Raw genomic sequence first — 21,868 nt, forward strand, 5'->3', positions numbered from 1 at the left:
TGTATGCTCTAGTCGGCTGGCCCTTGCTACATATTCATCGCCAGACCCACTAGCTCCAGGTCATCTATAAATCTATGCTAGGTAAAGCGCCGCCTTATCTCAGTTCACTGGTCACGATAACAACACCCACCCGTAGCACATGTTCCAGCAGGTATATCTCACTGATCATCCCCAAAGCCAACACCTCATTTGGCCGCCTTTCCTTCCAAATCTCTGCTGCCAGTGACGGGAACGAATTGCAAAAATCGCTGAAGTTGGAGACTTTTATTTCCCTCACCAACTTTAAACATCAGCTACCTGAGCTGCTAACCGATCGCAGCAGCTGTACATAGTCCATCTGTAAATTGCCCACCCAATCTACATACCTCATCCCCATACTGTTTTTATTTTATTTACTTTTCTGCTCTTTTGCACACCAGTATTTCTATTTGCACATCATCATATGCTCATTTATCACTCCAGTGTTAATCTGCTAAATTGTAATTATTCGCTCCTATGGCCTATTTATTGCCTACCTCCTCATGCCTTTTGCACACACTGTATATAGACTTTCTTTTTTTTCTACTGTGTCATTGACTTGTTTATTGTGTTATTGGCTTGTTTATTGTTTACTCCATGTGTAACTCTGTGTTGTTGTCTGTGTCACACTGCTTTGCTTCATCTTGGCCAGGTCGCAGTTGTAAATGAGAACTTGGTCTCAACTTGCCTACCTGGTTAAATAAAGGTGAAAAAAACAAATAAAAAAGGGAGACCACGTGGAGATAAAGAATAACAAAATATATTTATTAACTGAAGTAAACTAAATACAATTAAAAATGGTGTGTGTAGTCAGTAATCAGTAGTGTAAGTGAGTGTTTGCGTGCATAAATGTGATAATGAGGGGTGTTGAAAGGTGCCAAAGCAAACAAACAAAATGGCCACAACAAAAATATATCAGTGTCTGCATGGAGTGAGTCTCCTCAATAAATGGGGAAGAGGTGTATTTATCCCGGGACACACCGGAGCCCAGGTGTGTCCCATTTTGCTGACGACCCTCCCGGCTCCGCCCACCGACATCCTATTAAGGAAAACAAGAGCAAAAAGAAATAATTTGGCAGACAGAGAGGGAGGGTCGTCACATACTGGTAAAACTGTTCTCGCAATGCCTCTTTGTGTATGTGGAGGAATGGCCTCGCCACCCACTGGATGCTCATAACAATTTTAGAGGATGTGGAAAGATTAACGAGATCAAGCATAATTCTGTCGAAATGACTCAGTATGTTTAGCATTTGAAAGATGCATAGATTAGTTTCAGGCACATATTGACCGGGCTACACAAACAACCATGAAACGTTTTAGGATTAGGCCAAAACTTTCTGTCTCTGCAAAGAAATACCAGCAGACCTACATGTTGTTTTTGTATGTATTTTTTATCTCAACCTTGAAAGACCCTTCGCTGATAATTATTATTAGTAGTAGTAGTATTTATTACATGAATAGCAATATCAAGTTCTTGCCGAAATAACTTTTAAGCCTGATTGATGCACAAAAAGACACTCTTTGTTTGATGTAGGCATCGAATCGGGATGCCAGTGGCTGACTGGTTAACCACCCTTTATAAATTTGTCGGTTAAGCTTATCAGTTTAATGGTTCATTTGCACTATTTATGGATGTTTGCATAAGGTAAATTGTATTAGTGAACATTGCAGGACACTGTGAAAGCTGAAAATAGTTTTGAAGACCACAAGGGGTCACAAAGGTGTAATAAGTAAGATACGGGGCAAGAAGACAGGTGAAGGGGTCTGAAGAAAGTTTAAAGTTACACTACAGCTGTTTTTATCTGAATATCAAATAATTTCAGGGAAACAATTAAGTACCTTACTGTGATTGTTGTCAATTAAAATGGTCAAAAAGAAACAAAATAGCATCTTAGCAAAAAGAGCAATTTCTCAAGCAAGAATATTGCTAGGACTGATAGTGTGGAAATATAAAACACAGAGAAATCAGGTTTTCTACTGCAGTGGGCCTTTAAGGTTCTGTAAAATTAGGCCAAGCTGCTAGTTTTGACTATGATTAAATACCTCGAATAGATATTCATTCAGGCTTTATATGCATGATATTAGTATGAGTATTCAGGGGTGATTGTGTAGACCTGAACTTTTTGGCATGGATAACTGGTTTTCAACTGTTAAAAAAACTGGGCACTCACTTACAGTTGAAGTCCGAAGTTTACATACAACTTAGCCAAATACATTTAAACTCAGTTTTTCGCAAATCCTGATATTTAATTCTAGTAAAAATCCCTGTTTTAGGTCAGTTAGGATCACCACGTTATTTTAAGAATGTGAAATGTCAGAATAATAGTAGAGATAATTATTTATTTCAGCTTTTATTTCTTTCATCACATTCCCAGTGGGTCAGAAGTATACATACACTCAATTAGTATTTGGTACTATTGACTTTAAATTGTTCAACTTGGGTCAAATGTTTCGGGTAGCCTTCCCCAAGCTTCCCACAATAAGTTGGGTGAATTTTGGCCTATTCCTCCTGACAGAGCTGGTGTAACTGAGTCAGGTTTGTAGGCCACCATGCTTGCACACGCTTTTTCAGTTCTGCCGACACATTTTCTATATGATGAGGTCAGGGCTTTGTGATGGCCACTCCAATACCTTGACTTTGTTGTCCTTTAGCCATTTTGCCACAACTTTGGAAGTATGCTTGGGGTCATTGTCCATTTGAAAGACTCATTTGAGACCAAGATTTAACTTCCTGACTGATGTCTTGAGATGTTGCTTCAATACATCCACATAATTTCCCCCCTCATGATGCCATCTATTTTGTGAAGTGCACCAGTCCCTCCTGCAGCAAAGCACCCCCACAACATGGTGCTGCCACCCCCGTGCTTCACGGTTGGGATGGTGCTCTTTGGCTTGCAAGCCTCCCCCTTTTCCCTCCAAACATTACAATGGTCATTATGGCCAAACAGTTCTATTTTTGTTTCATCAGACCAGAGGACATTTCTCCAAAAAGTACGGTCTTTGTCCCCATGTGCAGTTGCAAACCATAGTCTGGCATTTTTTTATGGCGGTTTTGGAGCAGTGGCTTCTTCCTTGCTGAGCGGCCTTTCAGGTTATGTCAATATAGGACTCGTTTTACTGTGGATATAGATACTTTGTACCTGTTTCCTCCAGCATCTTCACAAGGTCCTTTGCTGTTGTTCTGGGATTGATTTGCACTTTTAGCACCAAAGTACGTTCATCTCTAGGAGACAGAACACGTCTCCTTCCTGAGCGGTATGACGGCTGCGTGGTCCCATGGTGTTTATACTTGCGCACTATTGTTTGTACAGATGAACGTGGTACCTTCAGGCGTTTGGAAATTGCTCCCAAGGATGAACCAGACTTGTTGAGGTCTAAAAAAAAATATCTGAGGTCTTGGCTGATTTCTTTTGATTTTCCCATGATGTCAAGCAAAGAGGCACTGAGTTTGAAGGTAGGCCTTGAAGTACATCCACAGGTATACCTCCAAATTGACTCAAATGATGTCAATTAGCCTATCAGAAGCTTCTAAAGCCATCACATAATTTTCTGTAATTTTCCAAGCTGTTTAAAGGCACAGTCAACTTAGCGTATGTAAACTTCTGACCCACTGGAATTGTGATACAGTGAATTATAAGGGAAATAATCTGTCTGTAAACAATTGTTGGAAAAATTACTTTTGTCATGCACAAAGTAGGTCCTAACTGACTTGCCAAAACTCTAGTTTGTTAACAAGAAATTTGTGGAGTGGTTGAAAAACAAGTTTTAATGACTCCAACCTTAGTGTATGTAAACTTAGGACTTCAACTGTACCTAAGTATCATACATATTGATACATGTATGATGTCAATGATGTCAAAATCATAATAATATTAATTCAATATAATGTTGACATATGACATTTTGACAATAATAATGGTGGTAGGGAGGTCAATGAATAGGATCATTCTAATGTTGACAACTACCATATTAGGGCTTCATTGGCTGCTGCACTAACCTGTGGGTTTACTTCTGGTCTGGAGAGGGCTTCTTGACCTTTGACTCTGGGCTCTGGTGGTAACAGAGCCCATGCTTGCGGCTGGGCAACACATCTTTGCTATCACGCACAGCGTCCTCCATAGAGCTCATCTGGCTTGAAATGTCTGGGTGACAAACACACACACACAAATTACATGCAAGACACCCTCTCAAAGCTGTTGGTGGTGTCAGTAGTCAGAGGTGATGTATTTACTTTAAGTCAGTTTGGCTGTAAATTGATTAAGGGGGGCATTAACATGTAATTTGATATAAGGGCCATTCAGGGCCACATTCTTTGATAAGCTCATTCATTCACAATGCCAGAAAACACACCAAGGTTATGAAAAGGTTTATGAAATGTCTATAAAAAAGGTGATTGTACGAAACCAGATTACACCTACGTATACAACTGCCCCTTGAGGTTTAATTCACATGTATCAAATGACTGTGTCTAAGGTCCTATTATCCTAACCCTAACATGCTGACCAAACCGGACGCGCGCATCCGTCCATGTGCGCACTTTGATTTTGTTCACCCACACCAGAAGCGATCAGGACACGCAGGTTGAAATATCAAAACAAACTCTGAACCAATTATATTAATTTGGGGACAAGTCAAAAAGCATTGAACATTTATGGCAATTTAGCTTACTGTTGCTAGCTAATTTGTCCTGGTCTATAAACATTGGGTTGTTATTTTACCTGAAATGCACAAGGTCCACTACTACGACAATTAATCCACAGATAAAACAGTAAACCGAATGTGTTTCTCGTCATCTCTCCTCCTTCCTTAAGGCTTATTTTTCTTCTTTGGAGTTGGCAACAAACTTTACAACATTACCACAACCTACCGGAATGTGGACCTAAGTTCATCTTTCAATCACCCACGTGTGTCAAGTCCTGACCAGTAAAAGGGGTTCTTGGTTATTGTAGTTTGGTCAGGGCGTGGCAGGGGGTGTTTTTCTGTGTGTTGTGGGGTTTTGGGCATTGTATGTTCTATTTTCTATATTTTGTATTTCTTTGTTTTGGCCTGGTATGGCTCTCAATCAGGGACAGCTGTACTTTGTTGTCGCTGATTGGGAGCCATACTTAGGTAGCCCTTTTTCCCACCTGTCCTTGTGGGTAGTTAACTTTGTTTGTGGCACTTTGCCCTGTAAGCTTCACGGTCGGCACATTGGTATATGCTCCTAAAACCAAAGAAGAGCACGTTGAGCGTCACAAATAGAACCAATTTCTATTTTAGCACCTGGCCATGCAGACGCTCGCTGACGCCCACGAGCAGTGTGGGTGCAATGATTGAATAACATCTATGTGCAAATTTATTTAGCAACGCTCGCGAACGGGATGCGAGCGGTGTGGTCAGCATGTAATTCTTTACTCCAACCCGGGTCCTAACCGTAATCCTTTACTCCAACCCGGGTCCTAAACCTAATTCTTTACTTCAACCTGGGTCCTAAACCAAATTCACTTACCTGTCCTACTGTCTCCTTTGTAGAGTAAATGGGGGACATTTTTGGGAGGATGACCTCAGAAAATCTCTTGACCCCTGATGACCTCTACAGACATCCACTGACTAAAGATCTCACATTCCACACAAGCCCACGCATACACTGATAAACCATAAACCAACACATTGAAGAAAAACACAGACACACACCTAGCCATAGTCCTCTAAACCCTGTTACGGTTTCATGCTGAGACAGGGAACTGCCAGTCTCGTGATGAGTGATGGTCAGAAATGATTTAGGTCAACTGATCTCAAGGAAAGTGACTGGCCACGGTTGATGAACTGAGATGCTGAAAACCTCCCCAGGTTGTAACCACTCTGTTTCCACCTTTAAACCTTTTCCCCCTTCATCCATAGGAGAGCAGGGGTGATAATGTAGAGCCTAATTTAATGTAGCCTACATACATTATAGAATATACAAGGGGGTCATCTGGGGATGCCATAGATTTAAAGGTCTGTCATAGTCTAAAGGATAACCCCTCATCATCCCCACTTCCCTCTCTCTACCCTCCTCAGACTCCTACCCTCCTTCCCTCCCTACCCTTCCCTCTCTCAACCCTGACACTCCCTCCTTCGTTTCCACTCCATAGGTCTTTGGGTCCTAAATGTACTTCCTGTAGGAGTGTGTCATAGAGTCACATGTAGACATTTACAGAGTACAGACAAAATGACAGGAAAATTATAGGCTAGATTTCCTTTTTCCCTGACACTTGTCTGTCTGTCATCCTACTCTCTCTTATCAGGCCATAATCAAGAGGAAAGCATAAACCAGGACACTCACAGAGGGACATGGGTTAACTAGGGTCAAAACAGCCACATGGGCTTACTCTGGTCTGGTCATGTTCACAGACAAACACAAAAACACAGAAGAAGCTGGTGTGCAGACACATATGGCGACAGACTTTCATTTGAATATTCTAAAATCAGCATAAAGAAAATAGGCACAGTTTCCCTCCAGTGGTGTTTCCACGAAATGGACTTGTTGCTGAGAAAAATCAGTGTGTGATTACAAAGTACACACAAAATTTTATTTTTATGTGCTGAATAAAAATGTAAAGTCAAGCATTGATCATCATGTCACCAAAATAAGACCCTCAATATTTATTGGAAAGGAGTACCAAGCTTATCATCAGGCACTTTCCCCACACTGTGAAGTTCATTGTAACTTAATCTGTAGCCTATTAAACTGCACGGTTTCCCCAGTTGTAGTGGGAGGACCACACACCATATCATCGCGTTGACTCCAAGTTTGATACGATATGATGGTTATTATAATCCGTATTTGCGCATAAAGGCATTTCCACCACCATTTCTAGCAAAATTAACTTTACCGACACAAAACGATCCCACCATGTCGAATGAACAAATTACCTGTAAGACTTTACTTGCATGAAAACAGTGGATGCTTTATAAACACACAAACACTGCATGAGCCCGTCTGAGAATATATAGTCAGTTTGAGAATATTGAACAGTGCTAACACACACACACACACACACACACACACACACACACACACACACACACACACACACACACACACACGATAGACCGATCCATTGGACAGAGCCACCACAACTAATCCCGATGCTACAGTACAGATGAGAGAACCATGACTGTGTTGCGTTTCAAAACCGCCTGCTCCATCCCTGCTGGGTTTGGACCAGACACAAGGAGGCCCCGGTTCCCCCTGTACAGTAGAGACAGGGGGGTGGCTCTCTCTGACGCAGACAGGGGACCTCCTCGCAGGCGGACGTGCTGAACCCCTTGGAAGCAGAGAGGACTACACACGGTGGGTTTATGACTCACTGGTGAGAGCTTTCCAGGCATCCAATACCCCAGGCAATGGCGTTTCAATCTAAACCGCTGTTCAAACATCAGTGCTGTTGCCATGTGGAGTTTATGGAGCAGTAAAAATGAACATGGATAAACTTGGGAGCTCGCAGACATGGACTGGGAGAGCCTGACCTATATGTCGTCATGGTAATTCATATCACGACCTATGACATCATGAGCAGTAAAGGGAATGGGCGAAAAATGAAACCCAGTTGAACTCCCCACCCAAACTGTTGCTTGTACTCGTGGTGCTGGAGTGGACCAATAAGAGTGTTGGTCACACTACTGTAACTTAATAGAGCACACATGAATCAGATTCTACCACAGGTAGAAGCTGCTATGTCAGTGTTCCAGAACTGCACAGTGATCTAGAAAGCTATAGGTGAACCCTGTGGTTAAGAATGCTTCTTGGCAACTCTGTGGGTGTCGGCTAAGGCAAAATGACACTTCCACAGACCAATGGGGTGCTTGATTGATTGACACACAATGTCCTTTTATAGTCATACTCCAAATTCCAAATGGACTCCTAGACCCAATCCCCTATACCCCTGTGGAGATCTGAAAGGATAGGATAGGTACATTCAATATGGTAAAAGCATCTCCTTGTGTTCTGATGGGGTGGGTGAGATTTTAACAATATTTCTTAAACCTATTCAACCCTTTCAACTAAAAAACACAAGTGCATTTATTTGTGAATTGGCATGTGCCATGCTGCATCTTGGGGGAACCAATGGAAGTGGGAACCAATGGAAGAACACCTATGGAAAAAAGCTAACGTAATGATAGAGTGCCACAGAATCAACATCAACAGTGTGTTTTAGGGAAATTCATTAGTCAAGCCTTGTCATGGTGTCCAAATTACAATGAGTTTCAGTATTTGGCTGCTGTATTCATGGTGGAAAAAAATTGGAATATCAGAATAGAAACACACACACACCTCTGATGAGCACGGTGGGTGCCTGAGATGGGTGGAAGCTCTGAGGCAGGTCCTCCTCCTCCTCCTTAATGCTGTCGCCAGCCTTGGATTTGACAGTTACCCCAGTTACCCTACAGAGAGACAGAATGAGGGAGAAGAGACAAAGAGAGAGAGAGGGATCACTCACTGAGGCATCACACTTTATTTGGGGACATCATTGACATCTCTCTCAATAATTAGATATTTTTTTGACATCTGTTTATCTTTTTCTGACATTAGCAATCGATTAAAATGTAATTAAAAATCTCAACAGATTTTCCTGGTTACATAAGCAACTAAATTAAGTAAAATTCAATCCAAGACCATGAGGGACAGCAAGACAGCCAAGCAACTAAATGATGTGTAAAATCTACTATTCCGATAGTATTCCATGTAGAGCTTTCAATGTAGTATGGACTGGACTGAAGGGAGATATAAAAGTTATTAGCCACTGTCTGCTCAGTTACACACACACAGACAGAGACAGACACACACACACACACACACACACACACACACACACACACACACACACACACACACACACACACACACACACACACACAGAGCTCTGGGTTGGGCTGAGCCACTTGGGCATCTAACTAACTTCAACAGTAGGGTGGCTGTCTTTCCACTTTGGGTTGACTATGGCTACAGCTCACTCAGAGGCATGATGAAATATATATAACGTCCATCATTGTAGGTTTTTGTCCGTCAAAAGTACAACTCAATTCAACTACTTTCAGACAAGTTAGTCCCTCAAAAGACACCGATTGTACGTTTTCTTTTTTTATAGGACAATCATCATGCGGCGGCCTATGTCAGAAACTGACAAGCTGGTAAAGAGACAGGGGTGCCGGGGACATGAAGACAGACAAAACAAAGAACCTGACAGTGTGTTGGAATATGCAGTTGTTGTCCAACCGGTGGTTCTCCTGCTCTTCCACCCCCTGATCCAGCTGCTGTTGGACGTGTCTGATGGTGTCCTGCAGGGCCCTGATCTTGGCCTTCTTCTCATTGAGCAGCATGATGAAACGAGAGAACAGGTCTCCCTCCATCGTCTCCATCTCCTGGACATGCTTCTCCAGACTGGGGATCACAGGTGGTATCATCACATTAGTGGTGTGTGTGTACGCACACTATTAATGCCACAATGTCATAGAGAGAAAGAGAGAGAGAGAGAGAGAGAGAGAGAGAGAGAGAGAGAGAGAGAGAGAAAGAGAGAGAGAGAGAGAGAGAGAGACTGGAATATATAAGGTCTGAGGTCATCTGCTTTTTGCCTAAAGAGCAGGAGCCAAGACTTCACCATAAGAAATCAGAAATGGAGACATTGCCAATACTTATTTTAGACATGTCTAAAGATGCATGATATGAAAAAAATGTAGTCTATTTCAGAAGAACAGAATAGCATACTCTGAGTTGTCCTTAAGTTAGGTCCTGATCTGGCTATGCCAAATGGCTACGGGCTACACTAGTTCATTTAGCAGACAGGATTTGCTTAGAATTCCGTGACATTATTTTATTTGATAGTATGAAGAATACAATTGAACAAAGCTGAATAAAATATAAAAGCATATTTTCTCCAAACGATTTGAGGGAGTGCGCAAATGCTGCTATTCTGTGTTTTAATTTATTTAACCTTTATTTGAGCGGTTAACAAAGAAATCGGTACTCCTATATGCTTAATTTAGAGTTATTAATGTAACTTTAGTTATTCTACAAACATTGGGCTATATGTTTAGATTGTTTTACATTGTAAGGCTGTGTGATGCGACAATAATCATGATTTGAAAAAAGTAGCTTGAAAGGCATTAGCTCTGTTTTGTTTTTTTGTGCAGGCTGTACACACTTGCACAGGTGGTCTCTCATTCACAATTTGACAAGCACTTGATAATGCCTCGAATTTCACGGTGGCATCCACTTTGTGTGGCAGTAATGCACCCTAAAAAAATCCATCCCGGAGTGCTGTGTCGTGCCCTTCTCCCTGAGTGCTGCTAGCTCCGAAGCACCTCTCACTCACATGGCTTTCCCTCACGTGATCGGGTCTTTCTCACAGGCTAAAAGTGAAAACAGACACATCAGAGACGCAACAGTCCCTGGCCTTATCCAATTCTGAGGTGCAAATTGAAGATATTCATCAGCCAACAAGATGAGTAGGCCTAACAAACAGCAAAAGCACTAGCCTATGTCAATCTACTATTCCTCATAGTACAAAAGTTGACCTATTCTATTCTGTGCAATAAATAAATATTCCAAACATAGTCTGTGACAGTTGTGGGATGTGATAGATCCCAAATGAATATAATCACTAGCATCAGCAAACCTTTATTACGCAATGTGGCTGACGCAACAGATCTGAATGTTTAGCTTAAAATGTTGATAAACGATTAGGCTATTTCTTCACATTATAAGCACAGCAATGCGCACATAGCAGTAGGCTATACGTGCGAATGTTCCATTAGTGGGAAAACACCATTATCAAAAGTGACCGCAAATGCGATTATGCATGGAATGCTTTTATTATAAAGGTGCATTTTTATGGTGAAAATGTTCTTCTACAAAGTTGAAACTCATGCGCTACTTATGTATGTCAGTTAGGCTCTACACTTCTTGTAAAGCGGATGAATGTGCTTAATTTTAAGAAGTTATTTGGCCTATATAGGCCTATGGGCTAGGCTACATGAGGTGTGCAACTATGATACAAAAAAAGGCGCAAAAAAAGGCATTGTCCAATAATCTAGAGGGCGAGATCAGAGAATTCATGCAATCCGCCTCGAAACTTTCTATAGAGACTGTAAACAAGGTGGCTTTCCACCGAGTACACAGACTTGGAGCTAGGAACGACAAGACCAAGGGTTCCCCAACCGATCATCGCAAAATTTGAACACTACCAACAAAAGGAGTTGATCAAAAGCAGGGGAAGGGAGCTTTAAGGGACCAAAGTTCGTTCTCAATGACCAATTTCCAAGGGAGATAAACAAACGTCGCAAGAAACTGTATCCAAAATCAAATAAATCAAATTTATTTGTCACATACACATGGTTAGCAGATGTTAATGCAAGTGTAGCGAAATGCTTGTGCTTCTAGTTCTGACCATGCAGTAATATCTAACAAGTAATATAACCTAACAATTACACAACAACTACCTTATACACACAAGTGTAAAGGAATGAATACGAATATGTACATAAAAATATATAAATGAGTGATGGCTGAACGGCATAGGTAAGATGCAGTAGATGGTAAGAGTACAGTATATACATATGAGATAAGAAATGTAGGGTATGAAACATAAAGCGGCATTGTTTAAAGTGGCTAGTGATACATTACATCAAGATGGCAAGATGCAGTAGATGGTATAGTGTACAGTATATACATATGAGATGAGTAATGTAGGGTATGAAAACATTATATAAAGTGGCATTGTTTAAAGTGGCTAGTGATACATTTAATTACATCAAGATGGCAAGATGCAGTAGATGGTATAGCGTACAGTATATACATATGAGATGAGTAATGTATGGTATGTAAACATTATATAAAGTGGCTATTGATAAATTGATTACATCAATTTTTCCTTTATTAAAGTGGCTGGAGTTGAGTCAGTATGTTGGCAGCAGCCACTCAATGTTAGTGATGGCTGTTTAACAGTCTGATGGCCTTGAGATAGAAGCTGTTTTTCAGTCTCTCGGTCCCCGCTTTGATGCATCTGTACTAACCTCGCCTTCTGGATGATAGCGGGGTGAACAGGCAGTGGCTCGGGTGGTTGTTGTCCTTAATGATCTTTTTGGCCTTCTTGTGACATCGGGTGGTGTAGGTGTCCTGGAGGGCAGGTAGTTTGCACCCAGTGATGCGTTGTGCAGACCTCACTACCCTCTGGAGAGCCTTACGGTTATGGGCGGAGCAGCTGCCGTACCAGGCGGTAATACAGCCCGACAGGATGCTCTCGATTGTGCATCTGTAAAAGCTTGTGAGTGTTTTTGGTGACAAGCCGCATTTCTTCAGCCTCCTGAGGTTGAAGAGGCGCTGCTGCGCCTTCTTCACCACAATGTCTGTGTTTGGTGGACCATTTCAGTTTGTCTGTGATGTGTACGCCGAGGAACTTAAAACTCTCCACCCTCTCCACTACTGTCTCGTCAATGTAGATAGGGGGCTGCTCTGCTGTTTCCTGAAGTTCACGATCATCTCCTTTGTTTTGTTGAAATTGAGTGAGAGGTTATTTTCCTGACACCACACTCCGGGCCCTCACCTCCTCCCTGTAGGCTGTCTCGTCATTGTTGGTAATCAAGCTTACCACTGTAGTGTCGTCTGCAAACTTGATGATTGAGTTGGAAGCGTGCATGGCCACGCAGTCATGGGTGACCAGGGAGTACAGGACAGGGCTGAGAACGCACCCTTGTGGGGCCACAGTGTTGAGGATCAGTGGGGTGGAAATGTTGTTCCCTACCTTCACCACCTGAGGGCGGCCCGTCAGAAAGTCCAGGACCAGGTTGCACAGGGCAGGGCCGAGACCCAGGGTCTTGAGCTTGATGACGAGTTTGGAGGGTATTATGGTGTTAAATGCTGAGCTGTAGTCAATGCACAGGTGATATGGTCATGGATATGGAGGTGATATGATCCTTGACAAGTCTCTCAAAGCACTTCATGATGACAGAAGTGAGTGCAATGGGGCGATAGTCATTTAGTTCAGTTACTTTAGCTTTCTTGGGGACAGGAACAATGGTGGCCATCTTGAAGCATGTAAGGACACGACTGGGATAAGGATTGGTTGAATATGTCCGTAAACACACCAGCCAACTGGTCTGTGCATGCTCTGAGGACGCGGCTAGGGATGCCATCTGGGCCGGCAGCCTTGCGAGGGTTAACACGTTTAAATGTTTTACTCATGTTGGCCACGGTGAAGGAGAGCCCAAAGGTTTTAGTAGCGGGCCGTGTCAGTGGCACTGTATTGTCCTCAAAGTGAGCAAAGAAGTTGTTTAATTTGTCTGGTAGCAAGACGTCGGTGTCCACGACGGGCTGGTTTTCTTTTTGTAATCTGTGATTGACTGTAGACCCTGCCACATTCACCTCGTGTTTGAGCCGTTGAACTGCAACTCATCTTTGTCTCTATACTGACGCTTTGCTTGTTTGATTGCCTTGCGGAGGGACTAGCTGCACTGTTTGTATTCGGTCATGTTTCCGGTCACCTTGTCATGAGTAAAAGCGGTGGTTAGCGCTTTCAGTTTCGCACAAATGCTGCCATCAATCCATGGTTTTTGGTTAGGGAAGGTTTTAAATGGTCACAGAGGGAACGACATCTCCGATGCACTTCCTAATAAACTCGCTTACTGAGTCAGCGTAAACGTCAATGTTATTGTCTGAGGCTATCCCGAACATATCCCAGTCCACGTGTTCAAAGCAATCTTGAATCGTGGAATCCGATTGGTCAGACCAGCATTGTATTGACCTGAGCACGGGTGTTTCCTGTTTTAGTTTCTGTCTACAGGCTGGGAGCAACAAAATGGAGTCATGGTCAGATTTTCCGAAGGCAGGGCGGGGGAGGGCTTTGTATGCATCGCGGAAGATCGAGTAGCAATGATCCAGAAAGCTACCAGCTCTTGTCGCGCATTCGATATGCTGATACAATTTAGGAAGTATAGTTCTTAGGTTAGCTTTGTTAAAATCCCCAGCTACAATAAATGCAGCCTCAGGATGTATGGTTTCCAGTTTACATAGAGTCCAGTGAAGTTCTTTCAGGGCCAATGAGGGATCTGCTTGGTGGGGGGGATATACATGGCTGTGACTATAATCGAAGAGAATTCTCTTGGAAGATAATGCGGTCGGCATTTGATTGTAAGGAATTCTATGTTGGGTGAACAAAAGGACTTAAGTTCCTGTATGTTGTTGTGATTACACCATGAGTCGTTAATCATAAAGCATACACCCCCACCCTTCTTCTTACCAGAGAGATGTTTGTTTCTGTCGGCGCGATACGTGAAGAAACCGGGTGGCTGAACCAACTCTGACAACATATCCCGAGTGAGCCATGTTTCCGTGAAACAGAGAATGATACAATCTCTGATGTCTCTCTGGAAGGCAACTCGTGCCCTAATTTCGTCCACCTTTTTATCTAGAGATTGAACATTTGTGAGTAATATGCTCGGAAGCTGTAGATGGTATGCTCGCCTTCTGAGTCTGACCAGTAGGCCGCTACGTCTGCGTCTCCTGCGGCGACTGCGTTGTTTTGGGTCAGCCTCTGGGATAAGATCGCATGTCCAGGGTGGAGGTCCGAACAAAGGATTCGCTTCGGGAAAGACGTATTCCTGGTCGTAATGTTGGTAAGTTGACATCGCTTTTATATCCAATAGTTCTTCCCGGCTGTATGTAATAACACTTGAGATTTTCTGGGCTAACAATATAAGAAATAATACATAAAAAACAAATAACTGCATAGTTTTCTAAGGACCTGAAGCGAGGTGACCATCTCTGTCGGCTCCATCTTGCTGATCAATTACTAATATACTAATACTCTAAGTAAAAGTATTTATCTTCAACTCGCAATCTGTGGTTTCTATTCGATTAGATAGATTGAAATTGTACATTAAACATCATAGCATAGTTGAAAGATATATGTTGCGCAGAATTCCGAAGAGGGTGGCCAGCAGAGATAGGTGGGATGGGCTGAGGGAAGCAGAGGGTTGGGATGTGGAATTGGAGACAAGTGGGATGGGAGTTGTTGTGCGGGAGATAGAATGATGGTCAAAGATAAAATAAAAAAATAAAGTCAATGACACTAAGGGGCAGTGTTTTTTACAGCTAATGACGGTTTGCTTGAGACTGATACCGTGCAGGTGCTTGTACACATGCATATACACACACTCTCATTCAAATACACACATACACGGACACACACACTTAATAGGGCCAGACATGCACTCAAACATATACAGTTGGCATTAGTGTTATGATTTTAGTTGTCCTTGATGTCCTTTGTCTTAGTTTTTTTCTTGCATTTTTGTTTTCTGCTTTCTTTTGTATTTTTCTTTTTTCTCTTTAGTTCATTTTCTTGGTTGTTGGTGCATTGGGGGTTATTGGGGGTGGGGAATGGAATTAATTGTATTTGTCGGATGGTTGAGGGACAGCTATTGGGGAACTGTGGGGGGATCTTGGAGGGTTCGGGTCCCCGTGTTTTTGGCCTGTTGGGAGATCTGTTGATGTGCCCTTGGGCAGGGCATTGACCCTGGATGCTTCGGTATGTCGTTCTGAATGGGAGTCTGTTGGATGACTGGTGTGGTGTAGTTGTTGAGCGGCTTCACTGCAAGTATATTGTATGTTTTGGATATTAAAAAAAAAAAAGGGGAAAAAAATAAATAAAATAAATAAAGGCATTGTTTCTTGCCTTATGCTGGACATCATTCACAAGTGATAATATCTAAGTGATAGGCTAATATTGTCACCCATCAGACTATTCTTGATTTAATCTCGTCTTTACATATACTAAATAATATATGTGTGACATTTGTTTTGAATTTGAATGGACCATTATCATGCACGTCTCGAAACACAGGCAGCGTGGAAACGCTTTTCCCGTGGTTCATTTTCATGACAGCCAGGTAGGCTATACTCCTGTTGTAAAGATAAGCAACGTGCTTAATATTAGAAAAGTTGAGAAATAAAAATATAGTAGGTCTAGCCTATAGAAAGCTGATGGGATCCTCCTCTTTTTAATATCGGCCATCACTGTTTTCTCTCGCAATTGCATAGCCTACAGAAATGTTGCCCAACATTTGCTCAATTGGCTCTCATTAAATGTTTTATTAGATTTAACGATTACATTTGCATTGATGTCAGAGTGATTAGAGGGACAATAGAGTGCCCAGTACCAGGCAGTTAGCAAGTTTGGTTGGCTACTAATGACCATCAGCAGCATCAGAGCTTGGAGAAGCCTAATCACCGTGACTAAAAGGTCAGGTGGAATTTGACTGCCTTCATGACTCACAACTCGTGATCGCCGGTGTGGTGGTAATATGGTCACTGCAACAGCCCTACCCAGGGACATGTACTAGTTCATGGGGACCTAAATGCCAGAACTGGACGAGACCCTGACACCCTCAGCACACAGGGGGACAATCACCTACCTGGAGGTGACAGCATTCCCTCACAAATATGCCCCCCTAGACAACTAGGTCAAAACAACCAACAAAAATGGGTCACAACTCTTGCAGTTCTGTCACACACTGGGTCTGTACATCGTCAACAGTAGACTTCGAGGGGACTCCTATGGTAAGTACACATACAGCTCATCCCTAGGCAGTAGTACTGTAGACTACTTTATCACCGACCTCAACCCAGAGTCTCTCAGAGCGTTCACAGTCAGCCAACTAACACCGCTATCTGATTTATACCACAGCAAAATCACAATCTACTTGAACAGAGCAACCATGAGTTATCGAAGCCGAACAAACTGGGTAGTGTAGTGTAGAAACCTCCCAAAACCTCCCAAAAAAACTATTGGCCAACAACAAATTGGCCAACAATCCAATCCCTCCTAGACAACTTCCAGGACAAAATGTTTAGGAAGCCTGAACATAATATTTGACCTAACAGCTAACATATTGTTAATCAAGCAATTATTTTTTATTAGTCACATACACAGCATTGCAGATGTAATTGCAGGGTACAATGAAATGTTTATGTTCTGAGCACCAACATTGCGGGTCAAAAATAGAAGTGAAAGAAATAATAATAACCCCCCCAAAAAAATATATATTATTATATGTCCAGTGGGGGGGGGGGGGGCTGGGCAGGGTAAATTACATCTCAAGGATGATCAGTTGAAATTGGATGCACCTGAGCTCAATTTGGAGTGACATAGCAAAAAGGTGTGAATACTTATGTAAAATAGTTATTTCTGTATTCAATAAATTAGTAAAATATCAAAAAACATGCTGTTTTCTCATTCTCATTAGGGCTTGTGTGTAATCCCCACTCAGTAACACAACAAAATGTGGAATAAGTCAAGGGATATGAATACTTTCTGAAGGCACTGTATGTGGTCTGTCGTACGATATTTACTGTAGGTAAGAAACCAATTTGACATTTGCTCAGGACATTGTTTTCATTGAGGAAATGTTGGAGTCTGCTGTTGATGATACTGCAGAGGATTTTTCCGAGCTTACTGTTGATGCAGATTCCACGGTAGTTACTGTGGTCAAATTTAGCTCTACTTTTGTGAGTTTGGATGATCAGGCCTTGGTTCCAAATATTGGGGAAGATGCCAGTCCTGAGGATAATGTTGAAGACTAAGAATAGCCTATTTGAATTTGTGGTCTGTATATTTTATTATTTAGTTTAGTATACCATCAAATCCACAGGCCTTTTTGGGTTGGAGGGTCTGTATTTGTCCTGTAGCTCATCCAATGTAATTGGAGAATCTAGCGGGTTCTGGTAGTCTTTAAATATCTTATTCTAAGTTCGGCAAATGATCATGTACTGTATATGTGTCTGCGCTTGGTTCTTTGTTATATGGTCAAAAAGGTTGGAGAAGTGGTTTATTGCAAAAATGTCTAAAAACATGTTCTCACTTTGCCATTATGGGTTATTGGGTGTAGATGAGTGAAAAAAAATCTGTAACACAACAAAATGTGGAATAAGTCAAGGGGTATGAATACTTTCTGAAGGCACTGTATACACCCTACACACTCCAATTGACAAACAAACCAAACCAAAAGCAAAGTCTTCTCATGCTTAGCTGATTTCAAAAAAGCTTTTGACTCAATTTGGCATGACGGTCTGCTATACTAATTGTTGGAAAGCTGTGTTGAGTGCAAAACATACACTATTATAAAATGAATGTACACAAACAAGTGTGCAGTTAAAATTGTCAATAAACACACAGATTTCTTTCCTCAGGTCCGTGGGATGAGACAAGGATGCACCTTGAGCCCCACCCTCTTCAATATATATATATTAATGAATTCTCGAGGGCACTAAAACAGTCTGCAGCACCCGGCCTCACCTTACTAGACTCTGAAGTCAAATGTTTAGTGTTTGCAGATGATCTGCTTCTATCCCCAACCAAGGAGGGCCTCCAGCAGTGATCATCAACAAGATTCAGCCGAGGGGGGTAATTGTTTTCTTGAGCGTATGGTCAGGGGGCCGGAACATTATTACAAATAATTTGTAGACTAACAATTGACCGCAAGAAGCCCAAACAGATATATTTCACTAAAATGTAATAATTTCAAACCTTGCTTACATTTGTATACGATCACATATCACATCTTTTATGCGTGGCAATACTTTGGAACAGATTTCCGAAATTAAATCATTTGGAGCTGATTTGCTGGTGTTTTTAACACTATTTTATGTCCAACATATTCACACCCCATTTTTTTGGGGGGACAAATAAACTTGGGGGGCCAAATTTGATCCACGGGCCGCCAGTTGGGGAACTTTGGCCTACAGCATCACCTAGATCTTCTGCACATATTCTGTCAGACTTGGGCCCTGACAGTAAATCTCACTAAGACAAAAATAAAGTTGTTCCAAAAAATGTCCAGTTGCCAAAAAATGTCCAGTTGCCATTCTATCTAGACACTTTTGCCCTAGAGCACACAAATAATTATACCTATCTCGGCCTAAACATCAACACCACAGGTAACTTCCACAAGGCTGTGAACGATCTAAGAGACAAGGAAAGAAGGGCTTTTTATGCCATCAAAAGGAACATAAAACTCAACCTCCCAATTAGGATTTGACTAAAAATACTTGAATCAGTTATAGATCCCAGGGCTCTACAGTGCGAGTATTTCACTCGCATTTGCCCCTAAAAATAGATATGTGCGAACCGGAAAAAATATTTACAAGCACAGTGTGCGATTAAAGATTACAACCTACCGTAAACTATTTTTCCCCCACTGCTATTTGTTTCAAAACTACAAGTCCCACATTCCACAAGCGGCATGCGCCAACCACAGTAGAGTTTTCTGTGATGACGCAGTCCAGTCAGAGAGAGAAAGGTGAACACTGGAAAATAGTATCGGTATAGGCTATAAGTTAATGTGCAGACATCGCTAAAAATGAAGCCCATTCAATGTTATTTTAAGCGAAGAAGAGACGAGGAGAAAGAGGAATCCAGCGAGGGGGATTCGCAAGGTTCAACTAATAAAGCCTCTTCACAAGGAATACCTGAGGCGGCTAACGTTGACATGGCGGCTAACGTTAGCAAAGCTACCGTGACCCCCGCTGTCACTTCAACATCCACTGTAGCCGGTGGAGGGAGAACATATAGATTCAATGCGAATTGGCTCAAAATGTTCCCATGGCTAGAGTTCGAAAACAACGTCATGTTCTGCAAATATTGTAGAGGGCAGAAACAGGCGGGCAACTCATCCTTCGTGTCAGGAAACCCACATCTGAAAAGAGATAGCGTAGCGAAACATAACATATCGTGGCGGCATATCCAGTGCAGAGATCTGTACCTGTTGAGACAGGAGAAACCATCATGCACGGTGTCAGCAGCCTTGAGGAGGCAAGTGCTGCTGTCTGGGGAGGAGAAGAGGAGGCAGCTGAAAATAAAGATAAACATCGCATACTTCATTGCGAAAGAAGAAGAACCTTTCGTCAAATTTGGGCCGTTTATCAGACTCCACTACAAACGGAGTTGACATTAATCCCACATACGACAATGATGTAAGATGTGCGGAGATGATCGGTCAAATTGCTGATATAATGAGAGAGAGCCTGTCAGCGAAGGCCGCAAAGTATCTTGCCGTTCTAATAGACGGAGACACTGATATATCCAACAACCGAATGCAAGATTGTCTACGTACGCTTGTTGGAGGATGGGAAGCCAGTCAATCTCCTGGGCGGACAACAGACCCTTGAGCACTCTCATGCCATTGGTAAGTTGTTCCTCTTTATAGGCTTTATTCTTGTGTAAAGTTTAATCATTATTCATAATGGAGATAATTGAATTTAGTTTGTCAGAAATACTTTTGAAAAAAAAAAAGTTTTTTTGTGTTGTCATTCGAGGTGTTTTGGATGCAACCAAGGCCACATTTCGTGCTGTTTGCCCAGAGGAGGATGGCGGGTCATGGGTGAAGAAGTGCATCTGCTTCGGGGCAGATGGTGCCTCTGTGAAGGCATATAATCCCAATCCACTGTATGCCACATAGGTTTGTAACTAATACATTCTCTATGAATTAGTTTTATTTGCTAGCAGAGAATGTTAAACAATACTGTGAGTGTGTGTGTCTGTGTGCGTGCGCTAAGTGCTGGAATGGTTAATACCACAGAATTATTGTTTTCTGTTGGCACAAGAGACAGGGGGGAAGGAGTCGGTGAATTGTTTGAAAGATTCTGTTCTGACTTTCACAGACTAGAGCTGTCGTTCAGAGTGCTAAACCCTGACACATGGCCAGAAGACCAGGCCAGCCTTCTCACCTTTGGCGATGATGGTGTGGCATACCTGATGAGGCATTTCAAGGAGCCTCTAGAGAGGTAAGAATTTATTTGACACTGCATTGCCATATGAGACAATGTTATGTTTGCATATTTGCAAACTCACTTGCTCTGTTCAATCCTGCAAATTGGGGTGTAACATGGCTGCAATCCAGGATGAGTGGCAGGGGCTGAAAATCCTGGTCAGCCACAATTTCAAGGACAAGTCCTAAAGTGGCCTGTGGGAGGCCATGTTGACAAAGGACCCCTACAGGCACGATTACAAGGTAGACTAACAGTCCTGAGTGGTTATGTATGGTATCCTATGGTTGGTTTTGATAAGTTAATGGTAAGAGTTTAACCTGTCTGGGCTAGGGGGCAGTATTGAGAATTTTGGAAAAAATATGTTCCCATTTTTAACTGCCTCCTACACCAACTCAGAAGCTAGAATATGCATATTATTGTTCAGGTTTGGATAGAAAACACTCTGAATTTTCTAAAACTGTTTGAATGGTGTCTGTGAGTATAACAGAACTCCTATGGCAGGCAAAAACCTGACAAGGTTTCAAGCAGGAAGTACCCTGTCTGACAAGGAGTCGTGCGTCTTACATCTTTTTATTGAAAAGTAAGGATCTTAGCTGTAACGTGACAATTCCAAGGGCTCCGATAGGCTCTCAGAGCCCGGGAAATAACTGAAGGTTTACGAGGGAGTCTCAGGCTGAAACACATTATCACCTTTTGTAAGTGGCTGCTCCGAGGACCTTTGAATGAGGCGCGTGCACGAGTCGCTTCTGAGGAGACATTTTATTCGGCTGTTTAGGCTCAATGCATACTCCCGGTCGGAATATTATCACTTATCTACGAGATAACTGGCATAAAAATTGGTTTTAAACAGCGGTTGACATGCTTCGAAGTACGGTAATGGAATATTTAGACATTTTTGACACGCCAATGCGCCATGCGCGGGACCGTGAAGAAGCATTCTGATAGTGTCTAGAACTCACGAACAAAACGTCGCTGTTTGGATATAACGATGGATTATTTGGGACCAAACCAACATTTGTTATTGAAGTAGAAGTCCTGGCAGTGTATTCTGATGAAGAACAAGCAAGG

General features: G+C 42.2%; 1 protein-coding gene across 5 annotated transcripts in view; it reads right to left on the bottom strand.

Moving 5' to 3' along the window:
* Nucleotides 1-824: 824 nt before the first annotated feature.
* The window catches only part of LOC115164909 (DNA repair protein XRCC4), a 69,908-nt gene continuing 48,864 nt past the window's right edge, over nt 825-21,868 (bottom strand). For 4 of the 5 annotated variants that reach the window (XM_029717830.1, XM_029717829.1, XM_029717828.1 and 1 more), the window contains exons 5-8: nt 9,221-9,421; nt 8,315-8,424; nt 4,016-4,160; nt 825-1,057 (exon numbers count right to left, since the gene is read on the bottom strand). In XM_029717830.1, coding sequence (XP_029573690.1) covers nt 4,024-4,160; nt 8,315-8,424; nt 9,221-9,421 — 448 coding nt within the window. In that variant the 3' untranslated portion in view covers nt 825-1,057; nt 4,016-4,023. The remainder of the gene's footprint in view (nt 1,058-4,015; nt 4,161-8,314; nt 8,425-9,220; nt 9,422-21,868) is intronic. The other variant, XM_029717832.1, reaches the window with a different exon arrangement.

The sequence above is a fragment of the Salmo trutta genome, chromosome 27 (assembly GCF_901001165.1).
Source record: "Salmo trutta chromosome 27, fSalTru1.1, whole genome shotgun sequence".
Classification (NCBI taxonomy): Eukaryota; Metazoa; Chordata; class Actinopteri; order Salmoniformes; family Salmonidae; genus Salmo; species Salmo trutta.